This window comes from Schistocerca americana, chromosome 8 (assembly GCF_021461395.2).
Source record: "Schistocerca americana isolate TAMUIC-IGC-003095 chromosome 8, iqSchAmer2.1, whole genome shotgun sequence".
Taxonomy (NCBI): domain Eukaryota; kingdom Metazoa; phylum Arthropoda; class Insecta; order Orthoptera; family Acrididae; genus Schistocerca; species Schistocerca americana.
In genome coordinates, this window is record NC_060126.1 from 104,593,304 (window position 1) to 104,610,008 (window position 16,705).

General features: G+C 42.0%; 1 protein-coding gene across 2 annotated transcripts in view; it reads right to left on the reverse strand.

Moving 5' to 3' along the window:
• LOC124544611 (phosphatidylinositol 4-kinase alpha) overlaps positions 1-16,705 on the reverse strand; it is a 203,249-nt gene that overhangs the window by 161,051 nt on the left and 25,493 nt on the right. For both annotated transcript variants that reach the window (XM_047123207.1, XM_047123208.1), the window contains exons 7-8: positions 11,049-11,226; positions 7,973-8,182 (exon numbers count right to left, since the gene is read on the reverse strand). In XM_047123207.1, the coding sequence (XP_046979163.1) occupies positions 7,973-8,182; positions 11,049-11,226 (388 nt within the window). The remainder of the gene's footprint in view (positions 1-7,972; positions 8,183-11,048; positions 11,227-16,705) is intronic.

Sequence of the window (16,705 nt, forward strand, 5' to 3'; positions counted from 1 at the left end):
CATCATAATTGGAACCCAAAATATTTTGATGTCATCCTGGACCGTACAATATGCTTCAAACAGCATCTTCTTAACTTGACTCAAAAGTTGAGAACTCGAAACATCATCCTCCAAAATTTAATTTTATGACATGTCTATATTAGCCATACACTAAATAAATAATCCTGGTGGACAGCTGGTTGCTAGTCATACCAATATACCGGGTGATCAAAAAGTCAGTATAAATTTGAAAACTGAATAAGTCACGGAATAATGTAGATAGAGAGGTACAAATTGACACACATGCTTGGAATGACATGGGGTTTTATTGGAATCAAAAAAATACAAAAGTTCAAAAAATGTCCAACAGATGGTGCTTCATCTGATCAGAATAGCAATAATTAGTATAACAACATAAGACAAAGCAAAGATGATGTTCTTTACAGGAAATACTCAATATGTCCACCATCATTACTCAACAATAGCTGCAGTTGAGGAATAATGTTGTGAACAGCACTGTAAAGCATGTCCGCAGTTATGGTGAGGCATTGGCGTCAATTGTTGTCTTTCAGCATCCCCAGAGATGTCGGTCGATCACGATACACTTGCGACTTCAGGTAACCCCAAAGCCAATAATCGCACGGACTGAGGTCTGGGGACATGGGAGGCCAAGCATGACGAAAGTGGCGGCTGAGCATACAATCATCATCAAACGACGCGCCATATGTCGGACATTTTGTGAAATTTGTTTTTTTTTCCTAATAAAACCCCATGTCATTCCAAGCATGTGTGTCAATTTTTACCTCTCTATCTACATTATTCCGTGGTTTATTAAGTTTTCAAATTTATACTGACTTTTTGATCACCCGGTAAAATGCTGTGCAATGATTGCAGCAAAGCTGGTAAATAACATAGCTGCTTTCACGGGTGGTCCAGCTCCTGATGGGATAAGATAAACATCTGACAGGACTGGAACAGGTATTTTTGTGTATCTGTGCATGTTTATGTGTGTCTTTACAATTTTTAAAGCATCTTTATGTGTCTTTTCACTTATCCAGCTCCTCTCAAAACTAATAACATCCATTTTGTCCATTTCTGCATCAATCCCATTTCCTCTACATAATTCCTGCCACAATTGACCCTTGTGCAACCTCAGGAAGGTACCCCTTTCCCTGGCTAAAACCCAGTCCCACATCCTAAACCATGAAGTCCCCCCAAATGGCCTATCTGTAAAGATTTCTTTCTCTGGATCCCATCCCTTCTTTCACAATGACCTATACCTTTTCAGATTCTGCCAATCCTTGGCCCTCATAAACCTGGTACTGCAAAAACACATCTCCATGGCACAGGCATCCCAGAACCGCTTCTGCTCCCTCCCCAAGATACTACTACTATGCAATCCCTACTCCATACATAACATCTCTGAAACTGTATACCTTGCTCTCCAGCACTTGAATCAGCATTCCCGACACCACTTCCATAAGTCATCCAACCTGCTGACATCCTACTACCACCTTGGGGCACCACTATCTAACTCCTATCATACCCACAGTGTCCCTCCTCATCCACCCCTCATACCAGCTAAATCCTGCCAAGCTGACGTTTTCAGCTTGCCACGTCCTCCAAAACTACCAACTCTTCACCAAATCGAGAGCCAAAACATTCCTGTAATGCTGTTGTTAATCTTTCCACCAAAACCTTCAGTCCCATAGAAGTTTCAGTCCTATCCAAAGGCATCACCTCATCTTCAGCCCTTCATCCAAATTTAACCATGCTGGACCTGTCAAAGATCTACTCCCCTTCCAGTCCCTCAGTGATCTCCTCCCTGCCCCCCACCCCCCTCCCGCCGCCCACCCGCAGGCCACCTTCCAGGAATTCCTTACCTCAAACTTAGCCTCACCAACCTTCCCCACATCCCTTCCTCAGAACACAAATCTTTCAGTAAAAGAAAGAACAGCCATACACAACCTCAAAACAAATCCTGACCTAGTCATCCTACCTGCAGACAAATGTTCCACCACTGTTGTTATGAATCACAGTGACTACCTGGCAGAAGTCCTCTGCCAATTATCTGACTGCTCTGCCTATTAACTCTGCCAAAGTGAACCCATCCCAGAAATCCAACACAAACTCTAATCCCTGCTTAAGGCCTTACGTCCTTCCCAGAACATCTCCCCTGAATCCATTTACCTGCTCAATCCTATGACACCCTGCACACCCCACCTTCTACATGCTCCCCAAAATTCACAAACCCTACAATCCCAGACTCCCCATTGCAGATGGTTCTTGTGCTTCCATTGAAAGAATTTTGGCTCTCATTGACCAAAACCTCCAACCAACTGCCCGCAATAAAGCCTCCCATATCAAAGACACCAACCACTTACTCCCTGACTCTCCACCTGCACCACTCACACACTCCTTTACCCCCTGGATTCCTGGTCATCACTGTTGATGCCACCTACCTATACATCAATGTCCCCCATAACCATGGTCTTACCACTATTGAACACTACCTTTCCCAATGTCCTTCGGACTCCAAACCCACTACCTCATGCATCTTACTAACTTTATTCTAACCCGCAACTGCTTCTCATTTGAAGGGAAGATACACAAAAAATGTGTGGCACAGCCATGGGCACCCTCTTATCCCAACATTTTTATAGGCCATCCAGAGGACACCTTCCTAGCCTCCCAAAACATCAAACCCCTTGTCTGGTTCAGGTTCATTGATGATATTTTCACAAAGTGGACTCAGAGCCAAGGCCCCCTATCTTCATTCCTCTGCAATCTCAACACCTTCTCCCCCATCCGCTTCATGTGGTCCTCCTCAACCCAGTTTGCCACCTTTCTACATGCTGACCACGTCCTTTCTGATTGCTCCAATCATACCTCTGTCCACATTAAACCAACCAACAACCAACAGTACATGTATTTTCACAGCTGTCATCCCTTTCACACCAAAAAATCCCTCCCATATAGTATGGCCACCCAGGGATGGTGTATCTGCAGTGAAAAACATTCCCTTGCGCAATATGCTGAGGGTCCCACCAAGACCTTTACAGACACTATGCCCCAAATCTAGTCCACAAACAGATCTCTTGTGCCTGTTCCCCTCACACCCCCAATCCTCCCATCACCCCCAAGAACCAGCCCCTTCATCACCCAGTACCATCCCAGACTGGAACAACCGAACCACATTCTTCGCCAGGGCTTTGATTACCTATCATCATGCCCTGAAATGAGGGACATCCTACCCAAGATACATCCCCCCTCGCCCACCCATTGTCCACAACATCCTAGTTTATACCTACGCCACTCCCAATCCCAAACCCTTGCCCCAAGGATAATACCCCTGTAGAAGACCCACGTGCAAAACATGCCCAATTCACCCATCCAGCACTTTCTATTCCAGGTCTGTAACAGGTTTATCCTACCCCACCTGGGGGCTGGTGCCACCTGTGAAAGCAGCTATGTCATTTCTATTGCAATCATTATACAGCATTTTATATTGGTATGACTACCAACCAGCTGTCCACAAGGATAAATGGCCATGCTAAACAGTGGTCAAGAGCAAAGTAGAAAACCCTGTGGCACAACATACAACTGCACATAACACACTTGATTTCAATGGCTGCTTCACTACCCGAGCCATTCGGATCCTTGCCCCCACTACCAACTTTTCTGAACTGTGCAGATGGGAGTTACCCTTACAACACATTCTCCGCTACCATACATATTCCAGCCTCAAACTATGGTAACATACTGTCCCCACACCCTCCACCCATTCTTCCCTATAATCTCCTCCTCATTATCATCTCTCACCCTGTTTATTTGCATCCCTCTGCAAAATGCATCTGCCTATCTTTCCCCACTCCTCTCCTTTTTTTGCTCTTTTTTTACCCACTTCCCTGTCCCACAACCATCCGACACTGTGCGTGTTGGCAGTCTAAAAAGTCCCTGCACACTCCACCAGACAGCATAAGTCTCTCTCCCACCTGTACACTACGATCCCTTCTCCTTCCCTGCCCCCTCCAGATTGCTGCTTGCATCCCACATGATGTTGCATTCTGGTCCAAGATGCTGGAGTTGCTGGTCATAAAGGCTGCACTCAAAAGCTGTACATGACTGTCTTTCAATTGTGCCTGTCTGCAACTTGATGTGTTTTCTTTAAGGTAAGTAGCAATTGTCTTTTTCTACAATGTTGATATTCCATTGTTTGATTGTTCAACAAAAGAGTATCTTACACGCTGTATTGACACAGTAACTTTGCTCAGCCATCTTCCATATTCGCACCACCACAAGGATCAGAATATATGTTATCATCAGACTAGATCGAAAGTCACAATAATTGGGTGAGTAAATCATAAGCAAATTTCATAGCTTGCTGTGGCTGCAGGTGCGGGTGTTTGGGTGTCCATGTGGTTGTCTGTGAATGTGCGTACTACTCTCAGAAAAAGAGATGGTACTCAAAAAAGGTGGTGTGAATGCATGCTACACACATGAATCCTCTGTACGTGAATGATTGCCATTCCCTTATTGTACATACTATTTTAATTTTGTATCTAAAAACAAAGATGATGTGACTTACCAAACACAAGCACTGGCAGGTCGATAGACACACAAACAAACACCAACATACACACAAAATTCTAGCTTTCGCAACCACCGGTTGCTTCGTCAGGAAAGAGGGCTTGGCTTGTGTCTGTATATGTGTGGATGGATATGTGTGTGTGTGCGCGAGTGTATACCCGTCCTTTTTTCCCCCTAAGGTAAGTCTTTCCGCTCCCGGGACTGGAATGACTCCTTACCCTCTCCCTTAAAACCCACATCCTTTCGTCTTTCCCTCTCCTTCCCTCTTTCCTGACGAAGCAACCGGTGGTTGCGAAAGCTAGAATTTTGTGTGTATGTTTGTGTTTGTTTGTGTGTCTATCGACCTGCCAGCGCTTTCATTTGGTAAGTCACATCATCTTTGTTTTTAGATATATTTTTCCCACATGGAATGTTTCCCTCTATTATATTAATATCATTAATTTGAACCCAACAATTACGTTTGTTATTGTCACTGTTGCATTTCGAAATCTTTCCTGTTGTCTTATTTTCTCTTTCTGTTTTTGCCACTAGTTTCACTTTGTATTCACCTTCTCCTTTTTACCGTAATCTGCTATACAACTTTATCCCGCCTATATATACTCAATAATACGTAACCCACTTCCAAACCATAACCAAAAAAATTTTTTTGCCGCTTTCAACACTACCGCTGCTATAAAATCCACCGTTTCTAGTTCACAAACAGTTCCTTTCACCTTTTAAACAACCATTTCGGCTATTTCTAATAACTTGCACTTTATTTCCATTGCCCTTTTTCCCACATCACTGATAATTTTTAGCCGCTTCCCACAGGTTTTAACGTCATTATTTCTTCGTCAGACTATTGTTAGCCTCATTTTCATAATCTGCTACCACAAAACCACTCCTTTTAATACATTACACGCAGTTTTTTTTCGAAATTTTCCCGAATTTCTCCGTCCTTTAACGTGTTTTGGCGGCAACACAACCACCTAACCTTTGTGCACATCGTTGTCTACCAACCCAAGTCCAACATAGCCCAGCTGTAACCAACACCTTTTCGCCTTTTTCACACCAGATCTCCAGTTACTTTCCAGTTCACCTTTATCTCTCCCCATATATTTTTATTTTCATTTTCATTTCAGCCTCATGTTACACTTTCCACCTTCTAATACCATGTCACCCTCACAACACCCCCACAACGACCCCATTAAGTTTTATTTACATTCCCTCCGCAAACATGCCTTCGCCCTAGCCAGATTACGCTCCCATATTCTATTTTCTCAGGCTTGTCTAACATTTGGCATTACCCCCAAAGGCCTCACACTTAAAGTTCCCATCTCTGGCTGCAACCCTTCTTTCCATCAGTCCCTATACCAGTTCCAAACTGAGCAATACATTGCCCTCAGCCACCTAATCCTTCACCTACACATCAACTTAGCCAATGAACACACCCGTCAACTCCTATCCTTAATAAAAGTCCTTAATCTTTCCTCCCCCACATCCACACCGGTTGTTCAGAGCATCCTCCTACAGGCCAACCGCAAATTAGAACAGCATGCCACCCTCCACCTCAAAAAACTGTCCACTCTCCTGGTTTCCCACCTCCGGAAAGGCAACTCACTCACCCTTCACAACCTTTCCAGCAAACCTCAACCTCCTCTCATTGCACACAAGCCCAGTCTCTCCCATCTACTCAATCTCCCACTTCCAGCTCCACTTCCTCCAAAACCTCAAAATTCCAATCAACACAATCTGGAACCACAACACCCTAATTCAGTAGTTAACCTTTCCTCCAAACCTCTCTCCCAATCCGAAACCTCTGTCCCATCCAAAGGCCTCACCTTCAGCCCCACTCCCAGATTCAACCAAACAGCCCTCGTCAAAGATTTAGTGGCTTGTGTCTGTATATGTGTGGATGGATATGTGTGTGTGTGTGTGCGCGCGCGAGTGTATACCCGTTCTTTTTTCCCCCTAAGGTAAGTCTTTCTGCTCCCAGGATTGGAATGACTCCTCACCCTCTCCCTTAAAACCCACATCCTTTCGTCTTTCCCTCTCCTTCCCTCTTTCCTGACGAAGCAACCAGTGGTTGCGAAAACTAGAATTTTGTGTGTATGTTTGTGTTTGTTTGTGTGTCTATCGACCTGCCAGCGCTTTCGTTTGGTAAGTCACATCATCTTTGTTTTTAGATATATTTTTCCCACGTGGAATGTTTCCCTCTATTATATTAATACTATTTTAATTTTATATCTAAAAGGAAAGATGATGAAACTTACCAAACAAAAGCGCTGGCAGGTCGATAGACACACAAACAAACACAAACATACACACAAAATTCAAGCTTTCGCAACAAACTGTTGCCTCATCAGGAAAGAGGGGAAGGAGAGGGAAAGACGAAAGGATGTGGGTTTTAAGGGAGAGGGTAAGGAGTCATTCCAATCCCGGGAGCGGAAAGACTTACCTTAGGGGGAAAAAAGGACGGGTATACACTCGCACACACACACATATCCATCCACACATACACAGACACAAGCAGACATTGTTAAGGCCTTAACAATGTCTGCTTGTGTCTGTGTATGTGTGGATGGATATGTGTGTGTGTGCGCGAGTGTATACCCGTCCTTTTTTCCCCCTAAGGTAAGTCTTTCCGCTCCCGGGATTGGAATGACTCCTTACCCTCTCCCTTAAAACCCACATCCTTTCGTCTTTCCCTCTCCTTCCCCTCTTTCCTGATGAGGCAACAGTTTGTTGCGAAAGCTTGAATTTTGTGTGTATGTTTGTGTTTGTTTGTGTGTCTATCGACCTGCCAGCGCTTTTGTTTGGTAAGTTTCATCATCTTTCCTTTTAGATATATTTTTCCCGCGTGGAATGTTTCCCTCTATTCTATTTTAATTTTGTTTACTTTACTCTATTGACTTTCAGTTCTCAATTGCTTTCGTAACTATTGTAATCAGTTTGCTTGATATTTCTATTGTGCTCAATTTCATGCACTCTATTTAATCAAATCCAGCTTCTGAAACATTTCTTTTATTTGATCTTAACTCAGTTGTCTTCCCCTTAACATAGTTTCATCAAATAGTTACACTTATAACACAGTAACTATCATGACTTAAAAAATTTACACTACATACTCATCACAGTGTTACCTAACACAAAAAAAATGCACGCATCAGTGATACAACCATAAAATACCTCTGTATTTATAACTTGCTGTAAGAAGACTTAGTTACCTGCATTGAAACAATTTACTGTTTGTGCAGTGTTTTAATTTATGCTTATAATCATCCAAGTTAGTTTATCTTGATATACTTTACAAGTGTTCCTGTACTTTATATCTGTAACTACTCTTTAAAAATTAGTAATGACAAGTTTCTACAATATATCTGGAATGAATACTCAAACATTATATATATTTTTTCAAGCTCACCTGTTTCATCACCAATAGCCCACACAAGCAAGTCAACACATGCAGCATTTGCCATTACGTTCACTTCAAATTTGTTAACTGTTGCAAATTTGCTTTCTTTGTCCTCTTGTTCACTGGCATCATGGTGACGTGATTGCAATTCTGTCTGGCCTGAGAGAAATAATCCTTTCACAAATTCCTGGACATCACGTGTGAAAGGACTTGGCAAATCTGTAAGTGAAGAGAGGATTTGGAAGCCTTTATTTATGCAGAAACCAATAATTAATTATTTCTGTTAAATTACTGAATCAAGGTGAATTTTCAACATAGGCTGTGTATTTATTCATGCCTTTCCTTGGTCTAAATATATGTACAATCAAATTGGAAGAATGTTGCCTTCATACCATAATTTTTTTGTGGTGATGCCACTGACTACGAAGATGTTCATCATACTCAATAAATTCAATTTTAAATTTTACAATTGCAAGAAAGAATATACAGGTAAAAAAATCTCATTCAACAGGCTGATGACACTGTAAACTGCAACTTGGTCATATATTAGTAAACAGCATCTGACTGGCAGTAATGTCTTCTTACATAATACTGAAAGAATTTTAAACACGGGTGCGAAACAGCAATGTGATGTAACAAGGCCAATACTTCTGAAGAAGATATTTTTACAAGTATTGAAACCTAGGTCAAGGGCTAATAAAATTTTATTTGCAACTGATTGGCTGATTTTTCAACCTCTTCATAGTGAAAGAACTACTAAAACAGAGGATTACATTATGAATTTTATACTTTCAGGAGGTGCGTAACCCCAATACAGTAATGTCCTGGCCTCATTTATAAATAAATCTTTAAAAAATTACTATGGTACACTTTTTGATCAATATAAGGTACCAACAGATATCCAAAAATTATTTCCCAGTTTGAACATCTCATTCCTGCCACCATCATTTTTATGAATAACAACTATTATTACACACACCACTAAATAAACGAGGGTAGTACAGTAATAATCTGCAATAAAAATGCCTGTGATTACACAATACTATCATTGGTGAAGACAGTAGAATGGCAGGCTGACAGTTGTTTCACATATGCAAGATACAGCAGAAAACCTCACCTTGTGACTGTTCCTGACCACACACCTACACTATTTTATTTCATTGTGGCTTGATTTGACATTTTAATTTTTTTGAGGTTTCATTAATGTGAATATTTTTGTCACTGTGTTCAACCAAATATATTGATAGCAACTCAGATGTTACAGCAAACAGGGATGTGACTTGAGAAGATATTCTTTATATTCCTGGTGGCACCTGGAACTGCAGATATTGTGGCCATGGGTAGCAGGCAGCCAAAGGTAGAAGATAAAAATGCAATTTTCAGAATACACCAGTCTCAAGAGATAATGTACATTTTGACATGGTAATCCCAAGTAATAGATTGTATTTTCATGATGACAAATTTAAACTCCTACCGAATTTTACAAAAAAGGACAGAGGCAGCATTGTATTAATGGACTATGCAGCTGTGGGGTGGCTTGTGCACCTCAGTTGTTACAGATGGCCATACCAGAGGTACACAGAGGGGCCAGGCTTACATATGGTTCTTGGGATGACATCAGATTTGTCAGTGGGTACAAGGACAACAGCCTGCACAATTGACCTACTCTTGTTACACAATTATGCTGTGTGAAAAAAAAACAATGACAGTGTCTGCTCCAAACATGCCTTTCTATTCTTCAAGAAATGTGAACTTTGTGGTTAGGTTTTTACTGCTCGTAGATATTCAACAGCAAAATATTGTAGCAGTCTCTGGATGTTCACCTGAAAGCTATTAATGAGGCTTATCAAAAGTTAAACAATAGTGCTCTGGCCATTTTAAATGTGTATATGGGGGGTTGTGGACAGTGAAAGTAAGAGACTGTGAAACTCAATTGTGCATCTGTCGGGTAGGATTATTTAAAGTAGTCAGTGTTGTACTTCCATACTCCAGTTTTCAGCCAGTATCACAATGCAGAACATAACGGCTACATACGGTACTGATAGATTGCTGTGTAAGTGTTTTTAGTTGTGCCTGTTTGCAACTTAATGTGTTGTCTTTATGGCAAGTAGCAATCTATCTTTTCCTTACATTGTTGATATTCCAATCTGGAGTTCCTATTGTTTAATTGTAGTACTCAGTCAAACTGTTTTTGGAAATCAAGAAATATTGCAATGTAAACATCAAGATCTTGTTCATCCAAGAACACCAGCATTTCTTTTGTCAGCAGTTTCTTAGCAAGTGCCAGTATAGTCTGAAAATACCATCACAGTCCGTCACAGATCCATGGCTTTCAGGATGTCTTGTGAGGAAATCACAGTTTGGCATAGTGAACATTCTCTTTAAGATACCTCATTATGTCTGAGCTTAGAATATATTTCAAAATACCTGCTATAAATCTGCAACATAAAGAATTACTATTTCAAACACTGGAAAAACCAGGATGGAATATAACAATATCATGAGAAGGAAAGTTACTACTGACCATACAGGGGAGATGCTGAGTCGCAGATAGGCACAACAAAAAGACTTTTGTTGTGCCTATCTGCAACTCAGCATCTCTGTTATACAGTGAATAGCAACTTTCCTTCTCATAATATTGTTACAATTACTATTTCCATATTTCTGCAAAAGCCAGTGCACAGTGCAACAGTTATTCTATAATATTAAGACACCCAAATGAAACTGTTACTATGAATTTCAAACAAATCATACAAGAAAATGTAATCTAAGCAACTGTACAAAATTAAATAATGTGTAATGACATTGGGAACCCAAAAACAACGAAACTAATGCACTTAACCTATCAATACCTCACATGAGAAGTCATCAAAGGTTATTAGGAGCATCTTAATATAGACAAATACAACCATATCTTCATGTGGGCAAATCAGGTATTATGAAGGCCTTGTCTACTGACTATCTTGGAATTTGATAAGAAAATAGAAATTACTGGCATTAAGCTTATGAGGACTTCTAAAGTGAGCTATTAAAAAGTTCATCAAAACAGATTTGAAGCATTAGAATAATTCACAATTAACCTTACCTTTCTGGTACTGTAGCAGCTCACGCAACAATGTAACAATGACAAGGTTTATAGTCTCACTGAAAGATTTGTATGGGAATATCTTGATATGACCAGAACAATAAACTTCAAGAGCTTGTTCATCCAAGAACACCAGCATTTCTTTTGTCAGCAGTTTCTTAGCAAGTGCCAGGATTGTCTGCAAATACAATCATGATATATTACATGGAAAACAACTACGTTACACATTAAGTTACCCAGAGACAGAAAATACTGAGCAATCACGTTTCAGTTTATATAACTTCTGGTATAAAATTTAATGAAAATATTATTACTGCAAATAATTTCTGAATGCCATCAGCAACATTCTTCTGAAGAGTGTACTGCCTACTAGGCTTTACTCTCATTATATGTATTCTCCTAAATTCTCTGAGAAGAAACCTGTGGCTCAAGTAGTACAGGCTATCACATTTCTCAAGAAGCATCTATTTTGGATGCAGTAAAATGGACACACACAATGAAATTTTCATATTTTGAATTGCAAAATGAAATGTCAGCGGTAATAATGTCAGGTGATGGAACCCATGTGGCCCAGTTGGTGCCACAGGCAATTGTTTCACAGTCAGCAAGTTACAGAATATACTGAGAAATAAGGCACTGGCTATTTAGAGATTACTTAGTTTTTCTGTGTTTATTCAATGCCTGGTACTGATGGTGACAAACAAGACAATATACAGACAAAACACAAAACTGTAAAAACACACACTAAACTTTTTTCATAGCTTAAATAGAGGGCTGATCCTTACATTTACCGGCGTCCATTCATAAAAATATGAGATTTGCTCCATTTCACTATGTTGTCGGAAAAAATGAATGTCACTAGCATAACAACTCACGAATCTTATTGCCGGATTAGAAAGCAATCTTTGAGGAGACTATGTCATATAAAAACATGGATGAGAGATACATCATTACAGATGTGTGGCTGGAAGGCAAAACATTATGGCTGAGTCATTGCTTTCACCATTTATAGCATTTAGTCTTCCTCTCATTGGCGTGTGACCTTCTGCCTCAACAGTGAGGTAGTAGCCAGTTACGTAATGATAACTTGATCTACTGCCATTGTTGCTGGCCTCCTTGGTTGCTAAAACAGCTTGACCCTCCTCTCCCACTCACGTTTCAACTCCTTCCCTTGCTTTTGCTGTAGATGAAATGAGTGCAGTATGTTCTACACCATTAACCAATACCTCTATGTCAACTTGTTTAGGACCTTGAACAGAACTAAGAGAATCAAAGTAGGTATGGAACTTCTCATCACTGCCACACGTAATCTATTCCAGTGTGGACAGGGTCAAAGACAACTTTGTGATCAGGGAAGTCTCTCCATTTTGACTCATATGTACACATAGTAGTAAAATTGCGGTGCTTGTCCAAAATATGATAAAATATAGATCCAAAACACATTTTGTGTGGTTTCTTTTCAAAAATTGGCTAAATTTAAAACATTGTTTCTCCTAAAACATACTTTTGCATGAATCTGATAGCGTCTCATTTCTTGTAGATAATTATTGGCAAATTACTCCACAGGTAGGTCAACAACTGTATGGTGTGCAAATGTGTGTATTTTGAATGCAATCTGCATCACATGGAAATGCTGTCTAATGTAAAGTGATGGTTCACCAGCATCAATAATTGAAGGGCTGGAAGTGAGATTGACCCTAAATTCCGCCTGTGGGTAATTCTCTCATTCAGTATCTCCAAGAAGATGAAAGATCAATACACCATGCATTAACAGTCATACAAAAACTGTAGCAAAATGAAACTGCTCGCCAAGTGTTACGTACAAAGCATTTTAAAATATCAAGCACTAGGTGAATCCCAATTCCAAAATCTTAGAGGTGAAAAGCGTGAGGGTAATGTGACTATTCAAGGTTTTCAAAAAAAATGGCTCTGAGCACTATGGGACTCAACTGCTGAGGTCATTAGTCCCCAAGAACTTAGAACTAGTTAAACGTAACTAACCTAAGGACATCACAAACATCCATGCCCGAGGCAGGATTCGAACCTGCGACCGTAGCAGTCTTGCGGTTCCAGACTGCAGCGCCTTTAACCGCACGGCCACTTCGGCCGGCTCAAGGTTTTCCCGGTGGATCTGGTGCACATACAGCACAACCACATGAAGATATGGTACTGTTGCTTTGAAAAGATATGGTAGGACTTACACAATATTGCCCAGTGGCAAACCTGAGGAGTGTATTTCCAAAAGAGGAAAGGTCACAGATTTTTATGTGGAAAACTAAAAGCCAGATCTTAATGCTCACTTCCTCAGTCACCTGACTATCATACAGTTGATGTATGTCTGCTGCAAGGCTATAAGATGAACTAAAAACTGATGAAAGGTCCTTGTACTAAGGAAAAAGAGAGAGAGAGAGAGAGAGAGAGAGAGAGAGAGAGAGAGAGAGAGAGAGATCCCTGGAAACCCTGCACCTGAAACTGTTAAAGGATATTACGTCTCCAAGTAATATTAGAAGGCCCTCTCCAGGTAAAAGAAAATACCTGTTTATGTGATGCCTCAATAGGGGAAACTTATTTGTATGCTAAACAGAAGCAGAGTCTGGTTACTAAAACAATATATTTTGTGAACTCACTGAAATTAAATAGGAGCTGTCTGGATTTTTAAGATCCAGAGATAAGACAGTGGTTGAATAAAGCATGTTTGGTCCTTATCAGGCTTAAAGAGTGAAATGAAAATAGCTCCCTTCCACGAATCAGCAAATTATTCCATGTTCTACACGACATTATAAACGTTAAGAAGTATTTCCCAACTTTTGGATGTGAGGTACCACAACAAGCTGTAATGGATTTTGTGAGAAACTGAGGCCAGACAATGCTGTATCTAGCTTCTGTATGGCAATGGCAGATCTGATATTGGCAGGCATGAAGTACAAACTATTCCTCTCAGAAACTGCTTGGTAGCTGGCTGTGGCAGTGATTCACGTGAATGCTCCACCGTGGTCTTGGCAATATCTCATTAGTTGGTAACGACAGTCTGTCATGTTATTACAGCATTAACAAGACACACGTGATCTCTCCCTGAAATCCTTCTGATGTTCTGACCATATGTATGTTGCTTTAGTGGAATAGTTGGAGCTCAGCACTGATGCCATGGTACCATTTTGCTCCAAAAGGCTGCAAGGTTGTCAGCAGGTGGTAAGCACATAAGCCTGTCCCAACTCAGTCACGAACTGCCAAGCAGCACCCATTATTCCATCAAGAAGTACTCTATCTTCTACACTTTATGGAAGGCTTTTGTATGGTCACTCAGCAGCACTGTAGATCACATACAAATGATGTGGTCCATTCATTCCTAAATGTAGTCTTTACATTCAGATTTAAAAACCTGACTCACAGTGCTCAGTCCAATTTGCTGAGCACCTACTGCTCTGCCTCGAATTCATCCAGATCTGGAATAGATATACGGAGAGCAACTTTTAGTATCTACACTGGTTTGAAAATGCCACTACATTACACTGTCGGCAGAGGTACTTCACGGGCCAACGGTAGCCTGATGATAAATGGGGACCAGAACCCCTGAGAGGGAATTAAACTCTCTGTGTGGGTCAATCTATGGAAGCAGAAAGTCAGAACCCTCTTAGAGACGTGCACAGGAATAACTCAGCATGTAGGTAGCGTGCCTGACTGTCGACTCAGCAGTTGTCAACAACACTCAGCACAATGCATGGGGCAGTGTCCCCAGTAGCTGAACTCAGCTTAAGTGATGGCCCACTCAACTTACTACCACTCACAGGTAAACACCTCCATTAACTGGTGCTCCCATACTAAACACTGCATGTGCTGTCCATGGCAGGTTTCCACACTATTCTGCAGTGCTACCCAGACCAGCTCATCTGTCTCCATCCCAATGTCCACTCACTGGGATGCTAAACCTCTCAACCTGAGAAGGCCATTTAGGGCTTGGGCCACGACCTCTGTTGAAGAACTGGAGAGGCCATCGGAGAACCCAGAAGCAGATTGACTGCCAAAGGAGGCAATGCACTGCCACTTGTTCTGCTGGAAGGGTTGAAAGGCCCTGAGACTGAGGCAACAGTTCCACTGGCAGCATTGGAGGTGAAGTCACTTCCATTGGTGGGGAGGGGAGGATGAGGGGAGGGGGGGAGGGGGAGGAGGGGGGAAGGGGAGGGGGAGGAGGAGGGGGAAGGGGAGGAGGAGGGGGAGGGGGAGGGGGAGGGGGAGAGGGAGGGGGAGGGGGAGAGGGAGGGGGAGGAGGAGGGTGGATTAAAATTCATGGGCTCTACATTGGAAGATGCAGGTGTGAGCATCATTGGGACCTGAGGCTGCAAGCAATGGGAGAAGAGCAGAGCGCATGGAGGGGGAAGCAACAAGGCAGTACACTTGTGCAAGTGGGAGCCCACATTTGAAACATCATGAACAATCCAGCCACCCAGCGGATGCTCCCTACTGAAATCCAACAGCCTTTGGGACCCACACTGACACCCAGACGCAGCCACTGCCACCAGCCAAAGGACCGGGTTCAAACAGCAGACCCAGAAAGAAAATATAGTGGGTCACAGAGGTCCGGGACGTGTAACTCAGGATGCAACACATCCACCAGATGGCATCCGATGACTAGCATCACCCAATACTTAGCCAGAGAAAACGACAATGCATCACCATGGGATGAGACAGACACTGATTTCTTTATTTGGGTCTTGAATGTACACAGGAAACACTCCACCTCCGAGTTAAAAGCTCGGTGAAATGAGGTGGCAGGCAGATGCAGGACATTATTATAATGCAAAATCTTCAAACTTCCACAACACTAACTGCCTATAGTTATAAGACACAAGTGTCCTTGAGGATCCCTAATGGACAAAAATAAGCGACAACCAACAAACAGTGGCAGTTGACGCTGTGGAGGAGAGCTTGGCTAAGTTTAGGTAATTGGAAAATACACTGATCACAAACAACCACATGCTGCCTAAAAACGGAGACACCAAATCAACTTGCGCCCTGTCCCAAGAGAACTCCAGGACCAGACAAGGAGAAATCTTGCACAGCAGTGAATCCAGGTTCTGTGCACAAGCTTTGCAAGCCCACACCAGATGCTCGATGTCACACTTGATCACAGGCCAGTAGATGTGACATAGCACCAATGCCTTTATACAAGTCATATCTCAATTGTGGTGTCACCGCCAGACACCACACTTGCTAGGTGGTAGCTTAAATCGGCCGCGGTCCATTTAGTACATGTCGGACCCGCGTGTCGCCACTGTGTGATCGCAGACCGAGCGCCACCACAAGGCAGGTCTCGAGATACGATATAGCACTCGCCCCAGCTGTACGGACGACATTGCTAGCGACTATACGGACGAAGCCTTTCCTCTCATTTGCCGAGAGACAGTTAGCATAGCCTTCTGCTGAGTCCATGGCTACGACCTAGCAAGGCGCCAATTGTAACAGTGCATGTATCTTACGAGTCTCATTTGTATAGTCAAGAGAGATGTATCACAAGGAGTGATTAAAAGTTAAGTATATTCCAAAGCTACGTATTTTCTTTATAGCAGTCATAACGCATCCTGTTCCAGACGTGACGCCAGTCGGCGTGTGTGTACGCATGCCTTTCGGCTCCCTTCTCAATTTGGCGTAGCTAGCTTGTT